This window comes from Hypanus sabinus, chromosome 10 (assembly GCF_030144855.1).
Source record: "Hypanus sabinus isolate sHypSab1 chromosome 10, sHypSab1.hap1, whole genome shotgun sequence".
NCBI lineage: Eukaryota > Metazoa > Chordata > Chondrichthyes > Myliobatiformes > Dasyatidae > Hypanus > Hypanus sabinus.
Genome location: NC_082715.1, coordinates 100,812,425 through 100,836,513, shown reverse-complemented (window position 1 = coordinate 100,836,513; position 24,089 = coordinate 100,812,425). Strand labels below are relative to the sequence as shown.

General features: G+C 39.6%; 1 protein-coding gene across 2 annotated transcripts in view; it reads right to left on the bottom strand.

Annotated features, from left to right (window-relative positions):
- Nucleotides 1-1,992: 1,992 nt before the first annotated feature.
- orc3 (origin recognition complex, subunit 3) overlaps nt 1,993-24,089 on the bottom strand; it is a 68,232-nt gene continuing 46,135 nt past the window's right edge. For both annotated transcript variants that reach the window (XM_059982395.1, XM_059982396.1), the window contains exons 18-20: nt 20,838-20,954; nt 5,411-5,490; nt 1,993-2,208 (exon numbers count right to left, since the gene is read on the bottom strand). In XM_059982395.1, the coding sequence (XP_059838378.1) occupies nt 2,103-2,208; nt 5,411-5,490; nt 20,838-20,954 (303 nt within the window). In that variant the 3' untranslated portion in view covers nt 1,993-2,102. The remainder of the gene's footprint in view (nt 2,209-5,410; nt 5,491-20,837; nt 20,955-24,089) is intronic.

The following is a 24,089-nucleotide window of genomic DNA, read 5'->3' as shown; positions in this document are numbered from 1 at the left end:
AAATTTAATAAAGGTCATTTTATTATTAAACTATATATGCAGAATGCAACTTATCAGGAAGCCATAGAAGCAGTTGAAAGAAAGACCATCTTCTCTCCAAACCCCTCAATGAAAAGAAAAATAAACCTACGAACTCTTAACCCCCTTCCTCAAACAAAAACTAACAGATCACCCACATGGAGAAACAAGAAAATCAAACCCCAAATGCTCAGCCTGCCATTTGGCAACAAGGAAGAATGGGTGAAAACGTGAAAAAAAGCTGAAAGGCCAATATGAGCTACAGTCCCATCCATAAATCAATAACAGCTCCAATACTGATAACAGCAAAGGCTAGTTCTTCACCCTGCCACCTTCAGAGTCTTGCAAAAATTTCCTCTGATCAACAATATAGGCACAATGTTTAAGCCTTTCTTAATAAAGAAACTTGGCAACAGAATATCTGAACCTTTTTTCACAAGTACCACCATTTAAATTGATCATCCTGTGGGCCTCAGCTTGTAATCTGATTAAAGTTTTTATTTTCTAAGACTTATCTATATTCTGTAGTGTAATTTTTTGCAAAGGGGTGGGGAGAAAGAATATTAAACAGGTTTGTTTCTTTATACTAAGTTAAATGTCATGTTTTAAGAATTATTTTTCCTCAGATTTTACTCAATTTTAGCTGTATTAACTGATTTGTATCTTCCTAATTTTATTTATAATGGTATATTATAGTGTAATGGAAAAGTATGCTTCTTCACCCTCCCCCACCCCATACTGCACTTGCTGAAAGTATAATTGCTTTGTGCTAGATGTTGTAATCTGCCAGTGACTGCTGGGCCCATCAACCTGGGGTGCAAATTTAAGCAGCAATTTGGATTGCTCTAGCTCTAATGTCAAAATATATTTGTGTAATACTCATGTTTCAGTACTACAATGTATCTCCTACAGTTAAGGAAGCTGCCTATTATCTACCCTATTGCTTTGAGGTTGCATCATCAGATACCCACCCATCCATTTAAAAATTTGCCATCAGATCAGAACTTCTTGGTTTACTTTAAAGTGCTAATTGGACAAACAAAGGTTGCAGTACAAAATGGATGAGGGAGGGAAATGTTTCTGGTTCTGACCTTTTCATCAGAACCAACCTGTGAATATTTAAAAATGCTCTTTATTTAAACTCCCTTATTTTGAAACATTATCTAAGAGTATTAGACTCAAGTGTTTTAGGACAGTTTTAAAATGATTGTTTTACAGCAAAGTCATAAAAAGGCATAGATTTGCATGAAGTCTAGCAATCAGTTTGCTAGTCATTTCAAGAATAAAAATTATTTGCATCTGCTCTGACTCAAGCAATGACTCGCAAATTATTAGAATTTGGCCTTGAATAGAGAGGTGAATAGTTTATTAGAGGGTATGCTCCTTATACCTTTTACACAGAGCTTCTGAAGCATACCAGTTCTGAATAATGGTAAGATTTATCTACCTGGCTGCATCACCATCTGGTATAGGATTGTTGGGGGAGGGAGGGGACTACTGTACGGTATCAAAGTAAATTGCAGAGAATTGCCTCTGTAGTATCCAGGACATGCCCCCTTCTCATTGCTACTGCTAGGAAAAAGGTACAGAGCCTGAAGGCACACACTTAACACTTTTCCTCTATTATTATGTACTGCATTGTAGTTGACAATTTCATGACAGTCACATTTTCAGTAGATACAAAGATGAGCATAGTCTATGAAAGTATACTGCATCACAAGGCACCTTTGGTTGGGATTCACACTGAATAAATTGCACAATTAAAAACTCATGCTGCAGCTAATTTTAAAGTAGTAGCTTTTACCTGTAATTGCATTTTCGATAGGTGCCTAAAATTCCCTAGCTACCTGGTACTATTAATTCAGAGGGAGGCAGAAAGAGTTCTGCAGCAGATTGGTGTCTTGCAAACCTAACAATGTATGCCTGGCCCTTGCTGCCTGTTAGTGTGAAGACAAACTGCTTTTGAAGCCCAACGATATTTGAAATAATCACTTTATTAATTTGTACAAACATAGCATATTCTCCAGGTCTAGCATAGGTATATTTTAAATAATAGGAAATCTTTTCAGTACTTAAAGCTACAGTCAGAAACCACCCCATGTTAGCCTTGCTACATGATCAGTCTTCTGTTTTGTTGGCTTAATAAAGCCCAAGAATTCCAGCTCAGAAATTGCCCGAATAAAACGAGCACTGAAAATAAGTCAAGGAAATCATGGTTCAGAAGTTACTATGGTGGTATCCAATAAATTGTAGATCACCATAAGATTGCCATCCTATAACTAAATACTTTCCATATTTCATTTTTGTTACATTCTTTATTGAATCTCACAGGACAGAGACTAATTGCAGTGACTTTGAAGAGACTGGCCAATTACTCCCACTTACCAGCTCCTTTCTCATGGCTTTGTAAAATTTTAAATTTAATTCCCATTTGAAAAAAAATTGAATCTGATTTCCTTGAGGCAGAAGAATAATGTACTGTTTCTTGGAGATAAGAGGTAGGAATAGCGAAGGATCTCAGGAAAAGATCCACTGGAAATAATACTTTTTACTCATTTTAGTGGGAGAATACCATAGACCTTGTATGTTATAACAGTCTATTCACATAACTACAAGGTGACCCAAAGACTATAGGCACTATTGGCTGCTTTATTAATCAAGTATTCATGAATTTAGAAGCCTACCAATCACATTTTTAAATAATGGAGTCCTTCCCATAAATTAATGGACAAATATTTTTCATTCAGCAATATAAACAAGGCTTGGGCTAGCACCGTGAATGAATGCATCATGTGATGTTCTATGGTGACTGAAATGCCATGTAATGTTGTATTTTATTATCCATCATTGGGTTTCTGTAATTACAATCCCCGGCTAAGAACATTGGCCCTGACTGCAGATAGACAATGAATCAGTCTGATGATCACAGGATAAGACACGAAAGTATGCTTGGCCTACAAAGCAGAGAACTGAGAGCAGTGAGAGCACACAAGTGGATCTGGCAATGCTCTGAAAATGAACCTCTGTACCACAATTAGAAACACTCCAGTACATAACTGATTTCAGTTTTCACAATAACAAGAAGTGATTCATATTCACATCCTGGTAACCAAATGGAAGATGACAAACAGTCCTTAAATAATGTAAAACACTTTAAATTTAACTTAAGTTTATCTGACATATTTTGCCCAACCAGTCCATGCCAACTGAGATGTCTATTAAAGCTGTTCCTATTAACCTACATTTTGCCTCTTGTCTTCTAAACCTTTCCTATCTATGTACTTGTATTTATGTCTTTCACACATTGTAATTGCCCCCACTTTTACAATTGCCTTTGGCAGTCCATTCATTTACCACTCCATGGAAAAACTTGCCCCTCGGGTCTCCTTTAAATCTTTCTACTCTCACTTTAAACCTATGCCTTCTAGTTTTAGACTTCTCTACGCTGTGGAAAAAGACTCAACTATTTAGTGTCTCTATGCCCCTCCTGATTTTATATAATGGGGTGAAGTTTTTTTTGCCCAAATTGGCAACAATCTCCTAAAAAGGGCTCTTGCATGAAATGGTAATTTTGCGCAGATTTATCATTTATGAATTAATAACAATAATAATGGATTTTTTAAAGGATAAAGGATGAGTCCTGTTGCTCATCTACGTATATTCAGTTTTTTAAACTTAAAAGTACAACAGATTGAAATAAATGAAGCATTTCTGTAAACCTGTTCAAAAATTAATATTTTAAAAATACAATTGAAAATAAATATCCTTGGAAGCACTAAACCACACATTTACCATTATTATCACCAAATATTCAGTGTCCATCCACAAATATCAGCAGAAAAAATACAAGCAGAGTGAAGCCAGTGGCAATTGGCCCAACCATTTAATATTCACATACTGACAAGTACACTAGGATTTCAAAACGTATCATCCTACATCACATGTTCTGGTAACCATATAGCTGGGGCCAAGCTGGCTTGAGTAGCTCCCTGTGAAAACATCTCACTGCTCTAGGGTTCTAAAAAATGATTCGCTGCTTCATTTGATTGTAAAAATAATCATTATGTACTGTATCTTTATTATGGTTGGGGCTTATAGAATCAAGGGACAGCACTGCATGCCACGTACCAACAAATTTTTTTCACGGCAATCTTGGGCATGTGTGCCATAGGTTCACCACCCCTGCTTTGATAAGGTCGCCTCCTTTAATTTTAATTTAATATAGTGATGCAGAATCTCTGTTAGTGCTTCAGCAATTTCTCCTCTTCTTTCTCACATCGGTCCTGGATATACTTCATCATACATCACAGATTTAACCATCTTTAGGCACTCTAAGAGCGCCAGCACCTTCTCTTTTGTAATGTAGATGTTTCAGGGCATTCCTATTCTCTTTCATGAATTTCTGGGCTTCTTGACCCTCTCCATTATAAATATTGGCCAGGATACCCAACATTTGAGTAGTTCATCCACCTTTCTGGATCCTAAATAACTTGGTAAATTTAGTCCAGATCTCTTAAGCACACAGCATTTCAAACACAAACCCAGTCAAAAATCAATGTCCTATGCTGGAGTATTGAGTAATTGATCTTTTCAAGCAACAAGCAAACTATCTCAATTACCAGTAAAGGTAAAGGTGACAGGAATATTCTTCAGTTATTTTCACTGATTCTAAACTTTGAGGGAAATGGGAAGTCAGTAAGAGTAATCAATGGAATTAAAACTAATTCTACTTTCCTGAGATCTTCCTTCACCACTAAACAATTCCAAAAGACTCACAGTTAATCCTTCCTATTAAGGATTATGCAACACACTGTTTAATACCACGTGGTCAAGACAGTGCTCACTGGTTTATATCATCCACTTGCAAAAACACTTAATGCTGCATAATGCAATTAGTTGAGTCCACTTATGCACATTTACTTTAATTCAGATGATCAAGGGCTGGGCTGCACCCACTGGATTGGTATGAAGTATATGAGATGTACATTTGGCCAGCATATCACTCTACAATCAGTGCCCAATCTAGACTAGGACAACAAAGATTAAATGCTTCTTTTTTCCAAGTGGATCTCAAGTGAGGAAAACCTATCTGACTGCTTTGCAGACAGAACTGAAATTGTAATGCACAGGCTGGAACATCTGCACGTGCACAGGGACTCCATCTGGCAAATACAAGCCATCTGAAATACGATGGATAATGACTTCTGTATCTTTGGTAGTGTGATGATAGTAAATTCTTGCAGTGCAACTATCTTCAGGATTACCCAATTGCTAGGAAATGTTTCTTAAGCAGTATGCCAGATGATTAAATATGTCATGTAAAAGGATATATTTTTAAAAGGTTACCTTTACTGCCATGGTTTACTGGCAAGAAAATGCACAAAAAGGATACTGTAGAATATCATCCACCTGTCCGTTATTTATTTTGTCTGGATCCTTCCCTTCTGCAGCACAAACCACTGTAGCAAATGCCTGGAAATAAATGTCTAATTAAAATAGCAGTACATAATACTACTAAAGTTAAAGGAGGTCTGTACAAATATATCAGTTATTTTGGTATATCACAGCCACAAAGTTATTTTCAACGAAAGCCTCAACATACATTTTTCTCAGAAAATTAACCAAAAAAAACCCAGGTATTTTAACTTGTGAAACTCTAAAATGAAAAGCTTAACACATTACCAGCAGTACATCATTTGCTAAATTTTGCATGCCTTTTACTAGCTAGTTCCCCGAGAACCACCTGTTCTCTCCTGCTCATTTCTGACTTGCGCATGTGGAGCAGGATAGAGAAAACAGATGCTTGCAGCTATCGTGGGCAGGTAGCAGGACACTTTTACAACTTGGGACACCACCTAAAAGGAGTCTGTATGCTCCTCCCCATGAATGCATGGGTTTCATCTGGGTGCTCTGGCTTCATCCCACATTCAGTATTCTGTTATCGTTTTACCTCAATGCACTGTTGTAATGAAATGATCTGTACAGTCAGTATGAAAGACAAGTTTTTTACCTTAACTTGGTACACGTAACAATAATAAATTCATTTACCAACTTAATATTTTTTGTCTTGAATATAAATTCAATTCCTCTTTAAAAGTTTCTACTTAAGACGATGCTAGTAAACAGTGGAATTTAGATTTTGTTGAGAAATAATCAATTCATAAGTTTTTGTTAAGGCCAGAAAGGTGAGGAAAAATTAAAAAAAAATCAAGTCCAAAACTGTGTGCATGTTGAAGAAACAAAACATTAAAAGTATTTAGCTCGCCAGACTGCATTTGCACCTAATGAGTTAAATGTTCAGGTGAATGATCTATTATCAGTATTGGACCTGTTGCAACACCAATTCTACCATTTTGACTCATGTTATTGGGAAAACTCCAGACTTTGTGTGCTATCAGAGATTTAAAGTGCTCGAATTATTACTGCAGTAATGCATCCAGAACTTTATTGTGTGGTGATATTACTGTTCATTATAGTGAAATTCATGACATTTTGCAACACAAACAGTCTCAACAATTAACACAGAAATTATTCCTATTTAGCAATGGAACAGGGTTCTTCGGTGAGCTTGATGAGTAAATGCGTCACATACAGTGCCTATAAAAAGTACTCTACCCCCTTGGAAGTTCTCATGTTTTATTGTTTTATAACATTGAATCACAGAGGATTTAATTTGGCTTTTTTTGGGACACTGATCAACAGAAAAATACTTCGGTGTCAAAGTGAAAACATATCTCTACAAAGTTATCTATATAAAACACAAAATAGTTGATTGCATAAGTATTCACCCCCTTTAATATGACACACTAAATCATCACTAGTGCAGCCAACTGGTTTTAGAAGTCACATAATTAGTTAAATGGAGATCACCATGTGTTTCAATTGATTGTAGTAAAATTATACCTGTAGCTATAAAGTCCAATTGCTGGTTAGTCAGTATCCTGGCAAAAGAACACTTCAAGCGACTCCATGAAAAGGTTATTGAAAAGCACAAGTCAGGAGATGGCTGCAAGAAAATTTCCAAGCCACTAAATATCCCTTGGAATACAGTTAAGTCCATCATCAAGAAATGAAAAGAATATAGAACAGCTTAAAAACTGCATATAGCAGGCAGTCTTCATAATTTTAATGACGGTACAAGAAGGGAACTTGTGAGGGAGGCCACCAAGTGACCTATGACAACTCTGGAGGAGTTACAAGCTTCAGAGGTTGAGCTGGGAGAGGCTGCCTTTCTGACTGTTGCCCAGATGCTTCACCAGTTGCAGCTTTATGGGAGAGTGGAAAAGAGAAAGCCACTGTTGAAAAAAAACTCATGGCCAAAGTCAGAGGCCAGTCCTCAATCCAATTGTGAAGTTGTGGCTGGACTGGAAAAGAGTTGTTCACTCATGATCCGCATGCAATCTGACAGAGCTTGAACAGTTTTGTAAAGAATGGGGAAAAATTGCAGTGTCCAGATGTGCAAAGCTTATAGAGAACTACCCACAGACTCAAGGCTGTAATTGCTGCCAAAGGTGCATCTATTAAATACTGACCTGAAGGGGTAAATACTTATGCAATCAATTATTTTGTGTTTGATATTTGTAATTAATTTAGATCACTTTGTTAGAGATCTGTTTTCACTTTGACACAAGTATTTTTTCAGTTGATCAGTGTCAAAAAAAGCCAAATTAAATCCACTGTGAATCAATGTTGAAAATCAATAAAACATGAAAACTTCCTGGAGGGTGAACACTTTTTATAGGCACTGTATGTTATGACCAAGGTGGTCATATTCAGTTTTAATCAATGGTTTATAATCTTTTATGGTGTTTTTCTGTGATTACAATCCTGGATGAGGAAGCATTTGAAAAGCGAGCCATATTAGACAGCTGTAAATAGGCATTGAAACAGAGGGTAACATTGATCACAGGGTAACTTGAGGTTAAGAAGTGAAATTTACAGAGAGGCTTTCAGACAGTTTATAAGTGGATTAGACAATCCCATGCAATTGGCCTCTTTACCACAAACATATCTGATCTCAGCTTTCACAACAAGAAGTGATTTGTAGCCACATCCTAGTAACTAAATGGAAGATGAGAAACAGTCTTACATAATAAAAGCCAGTTATATCACAGTAAGTGAAATTTAACCAAGGATGCAAGACACTTAGAGTAGCATATGCAACGTGTGGGATCCTAGGTAATTGTTATCCGGCAACCTGAAGCACACATTTCAAAAGCAAACGTGGGCAAAATTTAAAGCTGATATCTCATTTTAAAGTATAAAGATGCAAAAGATGTATAAAGATGGTCTTTGAAAGCAACCCGCAAACTACAGTTCAAGGTATAGGGAATTTCCCGTTACTTTCAACAATTGGGGTGAAAACTGATTATATTCTCCCCATATGATTCTTTTTCAGCATCAAACTATTCTGAAGGAGTCAGTCCAAATTTTCTACTTCAGGATGCACTGCACCACTCATTACGCTCAATGCTATGTGGTCAAAAAAAAAACAATCATTAGCCTTGAATCATTCAATGACACAAATGGTGGGAATCCTGAGCAACACAAGCAATACGCTGGAGGAACTCAGTAGATCAGGCAACATCAGAGAGGAATAAACAGTTGACATTTTGGGTCAAGAACCTTCATCAGGACTGAAAGGGAGGGGGACAGAAACCAGAAGGTGATTGGAGGAGGGGTGGAAGAAGAAGGAGTACAAGCTGGCAGGTGATAGTGGAGACCAGGTGAAGGGGAAAGTGGGTAGGTGGAGGAGGGGAATAAAGAAAGAAGCTGGGAGTGGGTAAGTGGAAGCAATAAGGCGTTGAAGAAGAAATCTAATAGAAGAGGACTGTGGGGGACTAGTTCAACTGGCCTCTGTATCCATTGGTAAGCTTGAACAAAAGGGCCAACTTAGGACTTTCTGGCTCACAGAATTCAAAAGAAGAAAATAAAATTCCTTTGACTCAGGATTTGAAGTTGGGGATGATGCTAACACCTTCAATGTGGACCCTTAACTCACCTCTATCCTACTACCCACAAAGATCCAGTGATATGTACCCTCAGCAAGTCTCATTTTCTATGCCTGACACCATCTTCTCTCAAGCAGCAGACCGGGACAAAGGACATTATAACTACATTTCACAGGATGATAAATGAGGACAGGAATATACATATATGAAAAGTACCAAAACTGAAATATAGTCATGGGAGTATGACAGCAGAAAACAGACACCTTGGCGCATCTAATTCATGTTTATGCAATCTGCCTAATCCCATTTACCTGCACTTGGACCAAATCCCTCCAAACCCCCTTCATCCAACTTCCCTTAAATGGTCAGTTGGTCCATACTCACACCACCCTCCAAATGAAAAGGTTTTCCCTCAGATTTGCTTTGAAAATTTCACCTTTCACTCTAAACCTACAGCCTCTAATTCTAGTCTCACTCAACCTGGAGGGAAGGAGAGACTGTAAATTCAAATCTCCCCTTTTTCTCCAAAGCTGCTAAAGTCCTAATCTATTCAACCTTTCCCTATAACTCAGAGAACTATAATTCTTGCACCCCTTCAAGTTTATTAAAATCTTTCCCTGTAGGTAGGAGGCAACAACTTGGCCTCACCATCTTGTACAACCTCAACATAACATCCCAACTCTGTGCTCAAAGTCCTGACACCTTGACATATGAAGACCAATGTACCAAAAACTCCCTTTAAGACCCTGCACCATAAACTCTTTTACCACCCTATCTACCTGTGATGCGACTTTCAAGGAATTATGGATTGGCATTCTCAGATGTCTCTTGTTTAACTCACCTCTCAGTTCCCTACCGTTCATTGTTTATGTCCTACTCTAGTTTGTCTATCTAAAGTTCAATTGCTCTCATTTGTCTGCATTAATTCTGCCTGCCATTTTTCAGCCCATTTTACCAGCTGGTCAGTTATCTTAAAGTCCATATGGACAACATCAAAAACACTTTCTTCATCAATCCGCATCTCCTCAAAAGAAATGGTAAGGCAGAACTGTCTCCTCACAAAACCATGCTGATATGCCTAATCAATCACTGTCTTTTCAAAAGAACATGTATCTTGAGTTGGACTTGGAGGAATTAAAATATGGATTAAAATATTGAACATGAATGGGTCAAGGACAGTGGAAGCAGACAAACCAGTCGTCTTTGTTCTTGCCATGAGGTTGAAGGAATGGAGGCTGCCATTTTGTGAAATTGCTCTATGCCCTTTATTTTGTAAACTGGTATTTCTTGGTTTTAAAGTAGACACAATGATGTTCCAGGTAATCTGCTGAACTAGAGATAAGAAGTTGTAAATAACTCCAAACAAGAAGTTATTTGTGAGGTATTCTTTGGTTAGATATAACAAGCAGGTTTGTGAATGGTGGAGGCAGTGTCTGCCCAGAGTGATTCAAGCTGGTTACTGGTTTGAACCAGAGGTCAAGAGAACAAAGAACCATAAATTACAAGTTGCCAGTTGTCACTTGTGGAAGAAGAGCAATAAATGGATGCTGGCTTAGACCAGAGCCAATAAGGTGTTACAGGTCTGTCAGATGACCCAAAGCCAATAACATTGAAAGGCAACATTTGAAATGGCAAGGAATGAATATAAAAGCAGAGATTTTCAGATACAAAATAGCAGTAACTCTGGAGATTCACCATTGTGAGGAAGAAGCCCCTTGGCAGAGGCTGCGAGAAGGAGGACCAATCATTTGGCCAACAGAAATTCCCTGCTTCAGTGTTATAAATCAGAAAAGTAGTAAGAATGAGTATTGGTACAGAGGGAACAGTAGAATTCATCCTCTAAGTTATTGACCTGTGGTCAACATAGTTGTTGTTTGTGCAGAGACAATAAAGTGTGAACTTCGATTAACTAAGAGATGCATAATGAGCTTCCTAATCTAGATCAGTTGACAAATGGTCAGTACCTGTTCTTCAGAATTTTCTCCAATAACTTTCCTAACACTGATGATATGTCAGTTCCCAACTAAATCTAAACTCAATCTGCAGGAGCTCCCTCAGTTATCCAACCTTTCTTAAGTATTTGTAGAATCACAAGGAATAATAGGAGTTAATTTGTCAAAGTGATTTTAGAGGAATAACAGTCACAACTACATCCAGTTCAAGGCTGCTGAAAGTGAAAATGCAGTTTAAAGGTGTTTTGTATTGCCAATGCAGTAAACTCAGACAATCCACAATTCAATTACTTGGAAATCCCAGTGATTCAACATCTAGCTCACCAGGCAATGTTTGTTGTGCTCCCTTCTGACTCACTAAGGCCCTGGTTCCTACATCCCCTTTAATCATGTCAGATTCACTGGATAATAATCGATTGCTCCCTCCATGCCTCCCTTTATAATACTATGTAACATTTGAAAAACAAAAGTGAATTTATAAAGTATAGGAGTAACATCCAACTGTACACAAAACCTGATAGTGGGGAAGACAGTCTTCACCACTAAACTTCTCATCAGCATTCCTCCTGCACAAAGTAGTCAATTACATGGGACATTTGTCTACATAAGTGAAGATGCCATTCTTCATATGTGAACAACCCCAGAACACGGAGTTTCTTCTCACTCAATATCCAAACGTGCATATCCTATACACATCACTGTATAGCAAATGGGGGTAGAAATTCCACCGCCCCCTCCAACCTGCAGGACAAATTATAGTGCCATCATTATTGCCAAATTAGATCAGCTAATACGGAGAGGAGCTGCTAATTGGAACATCAAATTTGTTTTGATGTGCAGGCAAATAATATCTGATGCACAAAATTAACTGTGATCTACATTAGTCAAAAAGAATCTCTTTCTGCACTACATTGACAACTGCATTGCTACATGCACCCATGCTGAGTTTGTCAATTTCATCAACTGCCACTCTGCCATTAATTTCACTCTGCCCATTTCTGACACCTCCCTCCCCTTTCTCAATATGCCATCACTGGACACAGTCTGTCTACTGATATCTTTTATAAACCCACCAATTCCCAAGACTATCTTGACCAAAGCTCTTCCCACCCCATCTCCTGTAAAATCTCATTCCCTTTTCCTAGTTCCTTCATCTGTCACATCTGTTCCCAGGATGAGGCTTTCCTTGACAAGACCTCAAAGATGTCCTCCTCCTTCAAAGGACAGGGTCTTCTTTCCTCCTCCATTGATGCTGCCCTCACCTGCATCTTCTCCTTTTCCCAGATATCCATGCTCACCCGATCTTCCCACTGCCTTAACAGGGACAGAGTTCCTCATCCTCACCTACCACCCCATGAGCATTCAACATATTCTCTGCAACTCCTACCATCTGCAATGAGATCCTACCAGCAGACACATCTTCACCATTACACTAGGTAGCGTAGTGGTTAGGGCGACGTTATTACAGCTCAGGGCGTTTGGAGTTTGGAGTTCGATTCCAGCACTGTTCTGTAAGGAGCTTCTGTATGCCAACCCCATAGGATGTGTGGGTTTTCTCTGGGTCCTCTGGTATCCTCTCACAGTCCAAAAGATGTTCCAGGCAGGCTTGGTCATTGTAAATTGTCTGATTTAGATTAGGGTTAAATAGGGGTTGTGGAGTTGCTGGACTGGCGTGGCTCAAAGAACCAGAAGGGCCTACTGTATCACGAAAATAAATTCCCCCCCCCCCCCCACTCTCTGCAGGGATCACTCCCCCCTCTGTGACTCTCTTGTTCATTGGTCCCTCCCAACTTAAACTCCCTCTGCCATTTATCCCATAAGCAGCAGTAGTGGTATACCTGCCCATTTACCTCTTCCTTCAGGGCCCCGATCAGTCTTTCCAGGTGAGGCAACACTTCACCTGCAAAGCTGTCGTCTATCGTATCCAATGCTCCCAATGCAGCTTCCTCTATATTGATGAGGCCTGACTTAAATTGGGAGACTACTTTGTCGAGCACCTTATTTCCATACCCAATAAGTGGAATTTCCCAGTAACGAACCATTTCAATTCCCATTCTGACATGTGGATCCACGGCCTTCTCTTCTGCCATGATGAGGTCACTTTCAGGTTGGAGGAGCAACATTTCATATTCCATCTAGGCAGCCTCCTGCCTAATGGCATGAACATCAATTTATCCAACTTCTGCTAATTTTTTCCCCTTCTTCATTTCCCCCACTCTGGCCTCTTACCTCCTCTCCTCCCTTGCCTATTAGTTCCCTCTGGTGCCCCTCCTCCTTCCCTTTCTCCCATTATCCACTCGCCTAGCAGATTCATTCTTCTCCAGCCCTTTGTCTTTTCTACTTACTATCTCCCAGCTTCATAGTTCACTCCCCTACCCCTGTTCCCCACTAAACCTGGCTTCACCTATCACTTACAAGAGAAAATCTGCAGATGCCGGAATCCGAGCAACATGCACAAAATGCTGAAGGAACTCAGCAGGCCAGGCAGCATCTAGGAAAAGAGTTCAGTCAATGTTTTGGGCCCAAACCATTGACTGTACTCTTTTCCTAGATGTTACCTGGCCTGCTGAGTTCCTCCAGCATCCAGCATTTTGTGTCTGTCGCTGACCTACCACCTTCTAGCTCGTACTCCTTCCTCTCCCCCTACCCTCTTACTCTGGCATCATTCCTCTTCCTTTCAGTCCTAATTAAGGATCTGGGCCTGAAACGTTGACTATTTATTCTCTTCCATAGATGCTGCCTGACCTGCGGAGTTTCTCCAGCATTTTGTGTGCGCCGCTCCAATTCAAAGATTCTGCAACCTTTAGCAGTATTGGACAGAGCTAAGTGCCGACTTTCTCTGGAGCAGATGTTCCAATCATAAAATGTTATTGGACTTCATCCAAGAAGTGTTTTGTAACCCTTTTAAATCAACAACAAAACAGAAGACAACAAAATCTATTTTGGTCTGATGTTAACATGAAAGATACATGAGAATACTGGATGGAAACTGCTGCTGCCAATAATCCTGATAGTATAAGCTGTTAAATTGTCATTACTTTCAGTGAAGGTGAGTAAAATTGGAAACCACACTTCAATAAATAAAGCATGACTTTGTGAACAGTTTCTATAAATAAATGCTCCAATGTATTCTTAATTCACTTCTATTTTTCCTAATGTTACATAGTATTAGGAACTGGAAACTGCCTGAAAACTCGAGTCCCGTAGGATATGGAAGAACACTGGAGGACAGCAGACTCAAAACATCCATAAAAATGGAACAAGCCAATTAACAGAAGTGCCAGCTGTAAGTACACTAACACTGGGTATTTAATTTCCACAATTACCTAAAACCTTACCAAAACAAGTACCAACAATAATTAAAGACAGAGGCTGGAGAAATATAAAAAGTACTCGAGGAATTCAATAGGTCAGACAGCATCTATGGAGGAAAGTAACTACAAACAAAATTTTAAAGAATTAAAGGGTTCTGAAAATATCAAGGTTATGTATCTGGGCCGTTTCTGACAATGGTGGCAGCAATTGTGAGTCAGTCCACAATCTTGCCAAGTTCATTTCAAGCACAGGGCTAACTTAAGCACATGCTGCTGTGAATTGCAAACTGCAAGCTGACACCTGATTGCTTATTAAAACAATGAAAGCTTAACACTTAGAACCTGGAACCAACTATGTACAGTATAATACTGTCTCAGTACTAGATAAGCCTAGAACAAAGATGTAGCAATAAATGTCAGTAATGGAACAGCTGTTAATCCATCCGATCCCAGAACCTGAGCATTAAAATTCTAACTTCTTAAAATCCCTGCTGATTTGTAATCCTTTTATATATAGCTTGAATATTAAAGTGAACTTCCTCTTTGAAGTACCTCAACAGATATGCATGTCTGCAGATGTCTGGGTTGTCGCCTTGTGGGTTAATATAGCTCAGAGTTTGCAGCTGCATAATTTTCAAGGTCTAAAGGTCTAAATCTGACCCACTGCAAAACTGGAGATTTAAACACAAAATACGCCACTCGTTTTCATAGCTGCAGTAATGATAATGATTATGAAACCTTATGTATCTCTGCAGTTTCAGTTTAACTTGACCCAAGTGGAATTCTGTTGTCCCAAAAAATTAAAAATACCAATTATAGACTGAGAATGCTTCGATTTCACTCCATTCTGTTTAAATAAGTGACATTCTAATGAGCTTGTGCTGCCCATTTACACCTACGTGACCAAATAACGTACTAGCTTATGTGTCTTTGGAATGAGGGGGCAAACTGGAGCACCTGGAGGAAACACATGCAGTCACAGGAGAAGGTGCAAACTCCTGACAAACAGCAGAAGGATTAAGCGTGGGTCACTGATGCTGTATAGTGTATGCTAACCATTATGTTACCGTGGCCACTAACGTTTTTTACCCTAACAAATCTTTAGGATTAGTTTTCTCTGCGGAATTAGCAGCACAGGGGAAATTAAAAGTACAATCTTAATAAGATTATAGTTCCACACAAGGTGTATCATGGGCAAAAAATATCACTGTGCTACTCCAATTAGAGAGGAGCTTATCTAACCATTACCCAGGTTAAAATTTACAGGGTAAATATGAATTGGACAGTTACCCCTCCCAGAACTCAATTAACTTTACAGTTCAGATTTCAAATTCATATGGAGTCTTTCCCAGAAATTTCATACTGAGTTCTTTCAATCACTGCAGACAAAAACCAGACTCAGGAACTTATTATCTTTGCAACATTGAACCACACACAAGTAGCTAGGCATCATTTGTGAGAAATAAATTGGTATCTACTGGAAGGGACATTAATATACAATTAAGGAAATCAACAACAGGGGAAAAACACATGGCTTCTTTAAGCTGACACACGATGATAAACATGACTATGATTGAATGGGAAAAAACACTGTTAAATCACTTAAAATCATGCTGGGAGACAGTAGCCAACATCAATGCGGCAGAAACATGTAAGTATCCCAACAGAAGGAACTGGGATCAAATCCAAAGGAGGGAACAAATACCTCTATCGCAATTCCCAGAGAGGATCGATAACCCTCAACAAATCTGCACAGGCCAGGGGTGATGAGGCCAACTTGTCCACAGATAGATGAGGACAGTGTTACATGGCCAAACCATGAAGCACATCAATGTGCTCATTAACATCAGCTGCAGGAGGCCCTTCAGTTCTCACATTAGCATCTCAAGGAACAATTGTGTGCTTTACCACAGTGGTCCCCAACCATGTGCTTTTCCACAAGGAAACTATATGATTTGGCGACATGAAACTATATGAGTCAGCTGCACCTTTCCTCATTCCCTGTCACGCCCACTGTTGAACTTGAACACACGTGAGGTCATTACACACACGAAGTCATTATCCACAGAGGTCATCATTTGGCTAAACGCAGGGATACCCTAGCGCCAGGGATCACTGGTTGGCCTCAGGTAACTGGTTGCCTCACATGGCCGATGAGAAGTGCTGTTGCTACTAGCCTGGAGCATGGACAGATGGGAGCCACCTCTGAACCTGTTTAGCACACCAAATGTTCATGGTGAACCCGTTGCTAAAATATTCGCAGACGACCTAATTCGGGCTCAGGGTTTCATAAGTAGCAGAGCAGCTACCTAGCTGCGATCTACTGAAAGTCATCGCTCGAGCAAAACTTTTGTTGTCCGATAGATTCTTAGATCCTACCTGCCTACAGGGGGGGGGGGGGGGGGGGGAGAGCTGGAACACGCCCTGTCAAACTTCTCACTCGGTTGCTCTCTCCGGACTGCGACCGCTGTGGCCCCGGTACAGGGACCTCTGGCCCTTACCTTGTCCTCTCACTGGTGTGTTGCAATGATTGCGCTGTGTGCTTAATATTAAATTCGTTTGATAAACCCTTTTAGAAATGAAATTGCGTGCATTAGCAACTTATAGGTGACTTATAGTTGACTTATCACCTATATTCCAGTTGTGATTAACACTCCCACCCCCTGTTGGCTGGTCCACGAGAATATTGTCAATATTAAACCAGTCCGCGGTGCAAAAGGTTGGTGACCCCTGCTTTACTAGACTGGATGTCCAAACATGGAGCTCATCATAACATATGGGTTCCCAACCTGGGGTCCACAGACCCCTCAGCTAATGGTAGGGGTCCATGGCATAAAAAAGGTTGGGAACCCCTGCCATAACATTTGGCAAATGATTGCGATCCATCAATGTAATGCATCTACTCTTTATAGTTCATATATATATAAATATATTGTAAAATCATTGACTATCAAACAAGATTTTGCAGGAGCTCAGCAAGTCAGGCAGCATCAATCCCTTCAAGGATATTTGACCATCTAGTTAGCTTTATATGGTGCTGCCTGACCCACTGAGTTCCTTCAGCATCTTGTATGTTGTATCAGATTCCAGCATCGACAGTCTCTTGGATCCCCATAAATATAAACTATGTTCTTCTTTAAATTATAAATCTGACAGAAACTTACTGGATACCAACTTGATATCATCAGTGAATGATCCAAAAAACAACGAGACACCAAGTTGAGATAAAAATAACATTGCCTCATCAATTAGTCCTTATTGCATGGAAAAATTCCTAGCAATTAGACCTCAGACCATAAGATATTGGAACAGAATTAGGCCATTTTGCTCAAGTCAGATCTGCCATTTCATCATGGCTGATCCATTTTCTCTCTCAGCCCCAATCTCCTGCCTTCTCCCTGTATCCATTCAGGCCCTGACCAATCAAGAATCTATCAATCTCTGCCCCAATATATATCCATTGATGGCCCCACAGCTGCCTGTGGCAACAAATTCCACAGATTCACTACTCTATGGCTAAACAAATTCGTCCTTGTATCAGTTTTAAAAGGATGTCCCCCCCATTCCGAGGCTGTCCCCTCTGGTCTTGGACTTCCCCACCATAGGAAACATCCTCTCCACATCCACCCTATCAAGGGCTTTCAACATTCGATATAGATTTCAATTAGGTCACCCCTCATTCTTCTGAATTTCAGTAAGCAGAGGCCCAGAGCCATCAAAACACTTCTCATACGATAAGCCTTTCCATCCTGGAATCAGCACATCATTTTTTAGATTACGGGCCCAAAACTGCTCATAATATTCCAAGTGAGGCCTCTCCAGTGCTTTATAAAGCATTGCATACTTGCTTTTATATTCTAGTCCTCTAAAATGAATACTAACATCACATTTGGCTTCCTCACCATCGACTCAATCTTCAGGGAATCCTGCAGGAAGACTCCCAAGTCTCTTTGCACCTCATATTTTTGAATTTTCTCTCCATTTAAAAAATAGCCTACCCTTTTATTTCTTCTAACAACATGCATGACCATTCATTTCACAACACTGTATTCCATCTGGCACTTCTTTGCCCATTCTCCTAATCTAAGTCCTTCTTTAGCCTTTCTACTTCCTCAATGCTACCTGCTCCTCCACCTCTCTTCATATCATCCAAAAACCCAGGCACAATGCCATCAATTCTGTCATCCAAGTTGTTGATTTATAACATAAACAGAAGCAGTCCCAACACAGACCCACAGCCAACCAGAAAAGGCTCCCTTTCTTCCCACTCTTTGCTTCCTCCCAATCAACCAGTGCTTGGTCCATGCTACTATTTTTCCTGTAATACCATGGGCTCTTAACTTGTTAAGCAGCCTCATGTGTGGCATCTTGTTAAAGGCTTTTTGACAATCCAAGTACACAACATCCACCGATTTTTCTTTGTCTATCCTGCTTGTTTCTTCTTCAAAGAATTCAAACAGATTTGTCACCAATATTTTCCCTTGACGAAACCATGCTGACTATAGCCTATTTTACCATGTGCCTCAAAGTACTCCAAAATCACATCCTTAACAATCACCTCCAACATCTTCCCAACCACTGAAGTCAAACTGGTCTTTCTCCCTTTTTGAAGAGTAGAGTTACAGTTGCAATTTTCCATTCCTTTGGAACTGTGCCAAATTATTTGATTTTTGAAAGATCGTTACTAATACCTCCACAGTCTCTTCAGCCACGCCTTTCAAAACCGTGGAGTATATACCACCTGGTCCAGGTGAATTACTTACCTTCAGACCTCTCAGTTTCCCCAAGAACCTTCACCCTGCTAACAGCAACTTCGCATACTTCTGCGCTGACACTTTCGAACTTCCTGCATACTTTTAGTGTCTTCCACAGTCAAGGCTGATGCAAAATACTTATTCATTTGCCATTTCCTTGTCCCCCGTTATTACCATTACAAAACAACATCATTTTCCAGTAGTCTGATATTTACTCTCACTTCTCTTTTACACTTTTATGTTGACTTTGACTTCTCTTGTCAGCCACAATTGTGCCTACCTGCTCCCAGAAATTCCAGCCCATTATCACTGCAGGTGTTCTTTTCCAATCAACATTGGCCAGTTCCTTTTACATGCCTCTATAATTCTTTTTACTCTGCTGTAACACTGATACATCTGACTTTAGCTTCTCCTTCTCAAATTGCAGGGCGAATTCTATCACATTGTGATCACTTGTATCTAAGTTCTTTTACCTTAAGCTCTCTAATCAATTCTGGTTCATTGCACAACACTCAATTGAGAATAGCTGATCTCCTAGTGAGCTCAACCATAAGCTGCTCTAAAATGCCATTTCATAGGTATTCTAGAAATTCCCACTCTTGGGATCCAGTACCAACATGATTTCCCCAACCTACCTGCATATTGAAATCCCCCATGACTATCATAACATTGCCCTTTTGGCATGCATTTTCTACAATGACCACATCTATACTACTGTTTGGGGGTCTATATATAACTCCCATCAGGGTCTTTTTACTTTTGCAGTTCCTTAGTTCGATCTACAATGATTCAGCACCTTCTGGCACTATGTCACCTCTTTCTAATGATTTGATTTCATTCTTTATCAACAGAGCCACATTAACCCCTCTGCCTACCAGCCTGTCTTTTCAATATAACGTGTATCCTTGGACGTTAAGTTCTCAGCTATAATCTTCTTTCAGCCGTGATTCAGTGATGCCACAAATTCATACATGCCAATCTGTAACTGTGCTACACATTTCACCTTACTCCGTATAATGCGCACATTCAAATTTAACACCTTCAGTCCTGTATTTACCCTTTTCGACTTTGTCCATATTTTACATTGCAACTCAACCTGTTGACTGCAATTTTACCCTATCATCAGCCTCTCCTTGCTAGCAGTCCACTACACACTACCTGTTTGTAAACAAACTACCTCACCCTCAGCCCCATCACTCCAGTTCCCATCCCCTTGCCAAATTAGTTTAAACCCTCTCAAAAAGCTCTAGCAAACCTGCCCGCAAGGATATTGACCCCCCTCAGGTTCCAGTGTAAGCCATCCCTTTTGTACAGGTCATATCTTCTCCAAAAGAGATCTCAATAATCTATAAATCTAAACCCCTGATAATTTCTCAGCTACACATTCATCCTATTCCTACCCTCACTGGGATGTGGCATGAGCAAATAATGGTCTCTGAATGAAAGACCACTCATGTGGCCATACTACAAAGATTCAGAACTCCTTTTGCAAACCCTTGTAATAGTCAAGACGTACAAACAAGCTGGATGAACTCAGCAGGTCAGGCAGCATCTGTTGAAATGAGCAGTCAATGTTTCGGGCTGAGACCCTTCGTCGGGACTGTCAACCTTAGAACCTGGTACCACCTTAGACTAGATGTTAACTAACAGTACAAATTCTGTGGTTTTGCAGCTTTTTTTAGTCTGCTCATATTGTTTTCTCATCATTGGACACATCAACCAGTATTAACGGCCTGCCCATATACTGGATTGTGAAGTTGAAAGGATTTTCCAATGATGGTAGAATCAATGCAAAAACCGATGGAACAAAAATGGGTTTAATTCCAAATAACACAAACAAAAACCCACCTGCAGCCAGTCATAGAGGTTGATCAATCGTCCACACTCCAGGTGAAGCTTGTAGATTATACAGATATCTGGTGCTACATTAGTAATGGTTCCTCCATCACTCTTCAAGGCTTCATTCTGAGTTGGAACAATGAAATTCAACTATAAAGTTTTTAAAAGTGGCAGAAACTGTTCAAAAATACTTGTAGAATGGGGAATTTAGACCATCAACATTATAACCAAATGGTGGATGCAGAGATCCTGCCATTCTACCTGAAATAGAGCCATTGATGCAACCCTGTCTACCTTGAATATCTAGCCATGAATGCCAGGGTCCTCCTCTTCTTACTCATCCAAGCACTTGCAGGAACCCGTCTCTGGGCCTATTAATACTGACAAATACTAAAGTTTTTGCAGGTACTGCAAATCCAGAGTTCCTCCAGCATTTTGTATGTGTTAGCAATAATCTCCCAATTATCTCTTACAATTGCTAAATGAAAGCTTAGTGATGTAGTAGCCCCGAGTCAGGGTGGTAATGAGCTCAAGAAGAGCAATGCTGGTCTCTTAAGAATGGAGTCTAGTTGACAAGAGTGATTTATGTGTCCCTGGATTGTTGGCAATTTGCACTAAACTGCACCCATATATTAACTATAACACACAGCTGATTCAGGCATGGTAATTAGCAGGGAGGTGTGGTTTCTTGAGCGTCTTTGGGAATGGGGAGAGCATAACTTATACCTTTCCCTTTCTTTCTACAAATTCAAAACACGGCATTAATGAATATCATGATTTCAGATAGCGCATGCAATGTAACATGAAAAAATGTAGTTTATCTATTTTTGTGCATATAAACAAAAAAGTATTTTTATATAAAAAAGGACAGATAAATTGGTGAATCTGATAGATGTTCTTGTATACAAGTTACTGAAAGCAAATATACAGGTAAAACAAGTAATTAGGAAGGGAAATTGAATGTTGGCCTTCATCATAAAAAGATTAGAATACAAAGTAAAATTGCCTTACTACAATTATAGTCTTGGTGATACAGTTTGGGTATCCTAACACTTGTCATAGAGGAAGTGTGGCACTAGATTGCATCCAGAGAAGATGAGTTTGCAAGCATTCTCTAAAGTTTGGAAGAGTGAGAAGTAAATACACTGAAAGTTATAATATTATTAAAGGGCTTGAAAGGCTGGAGAGGAAGGATGTTTCCTTGACCAAGGGGGAGGAGTAAAATGTTCTTTATTCTAATGTTTTAGAATGTGGGACATCTAGGACTAAGATGAGGTTCATTCAGAGGATTGTGGCTCTTTGGCCTGATCAATTAATTTATTAAAAACATTAATTGATTTCTGGATATTAAGGAATATCCTTAATGTAGATAGTATGAGTGTGCAGGTGGAAGAACACTGGAACAGCATTCATATGGTCTACTTCTGTTCCTATTTCTTGTGTTATATCCTACCTACCTTTAATGGATGCCAGACTCATTCATACATTTTTAAACTTTAAGGTCACAGTCTTCAGGCAGGAGAAGTGGGGAAAGGTGGGTCATTAGGACCATGCATCTACTCAAGGAGTTATACCCTTGTTCTATTAAATAAAAATCCTTAATCCAACACAAATTTTATTTAAGTGCAAAGTAGTTAGAATCTTGATTAGTAAAAAAAATCCCTATTACACCACACAATGGCTCTTTTATCGTAATTTAGACAATTCTTTCCAGTAATTCCAATATTTCTAGTAACTTAATTGAACTTGGCAACATCTCCAGACCTTGTGAGTTGGTTCCTATTTTGTGCTTACTTCAATATCCGCATGCTTATTTCAACTAAAGGGTTTGTTTAACTTTTAGCCCTAGATACAAGTTTTAATTCACTTTTAAAAGACCAGTCTTCACTTATTGACTCATGCTTAGGAACACTCCACTAATGATAGTTCCCTGTGGTACTCTGATCAAAAGTGGTATTTTTTTCCCCTTCCTCTTTATGCTAAATATAATTCCCAAAGAGTAGGTGGAAAATTTGTCTTTAAAACTGAAATGAGTATTTCATGTGGAAAATGGTACTGCTGAAGCAGCTGACCTTAGCAAATGGGCTACTTTGAACTTAGTTAGGAAGGAAGGGGCATAAAGCACCTCATGTCAAGGTAGGCTTGTATACGGAGGGCTCGAAGCGTTGTTGAGGATCCCTACCACCCATCCCACAATCTCTAACTACTGTCAGGGAGGTGGTACAGGATCGTCAAAACTAGGACTGTCAGACTGGCAACAGCTTCTTACCTCAGGCTGAGACTAAAAAATACCCTGCCACATCACTGAGGTCTCATCACGATGACAGTGAGTTGCTTACCGTACTGTTTACCTGTGCTGTGCACTACCTGCATTTTGGATTATTTTTTATTAACTTACAGCGTTCATTGTAAAGTTTTGTTTCTCGTGCTGTGTGAGATACATGTTTTGTGGATGCGCTATTGTCCGGGAGAATGCTGTTTCATTTGATTGTACATATTACAGTCAGTTGACAATAAACAAACATAACTGCAAACAAATAACACATTTATCCACTAAGCCCATCAGGTCCATTCTGGCATTAATGTTTAATCACAGCTAGCTCCCACCTTTCTTCAGCTAGTAAATGCTACATTCATTTTCACGTTCAGCTAGTATTTTTTAATATATTAACCTCACACGGCTCTCCATTAAGAGTGCTCTACAAACCTCGTCCTGTGGACTCATCTTTCAGCCTTCAATGCATTTCCACCTTTCACTGCTCTCACATTCTTTTTCATGTTCAGTAAACAGCAACAGAAAACCTAAGTGAGAATGCTTCTCAATGCAGCAAATATTGTAATCGAACTGTAACTTTGTTGCCATGCACACAGTACAAGCTGCGCCACCCAGCAGCCTGTGACAACCCTGATTTAACCTTAACAATTAACATACCTAGTACGCCTTTGGACTGAGGGAGGAAACTGAAGCACATCAAGAAAACCCATGTATTCCACGTGGAGGACATAGATACTCCTTACAGAGGATGCTGGGATTGAACAACACCTCGAGCTGTAATACCCTCGTATTAATCACTACGCTACTGTGGCACCCAAATAGTCTTAGGTGCTGAATTACGCCATTTGGCTCATTGACTCTGTTCCACCATTTGATCGTGGCTGATTTATTATCCCTCTCAACCCCATTCTTCTGCTTTCTCCCTTTAACCCTTGATGCCCCGACTAATCGAGAACCAATCTACCTCTGCTTTAAATATACCCAAT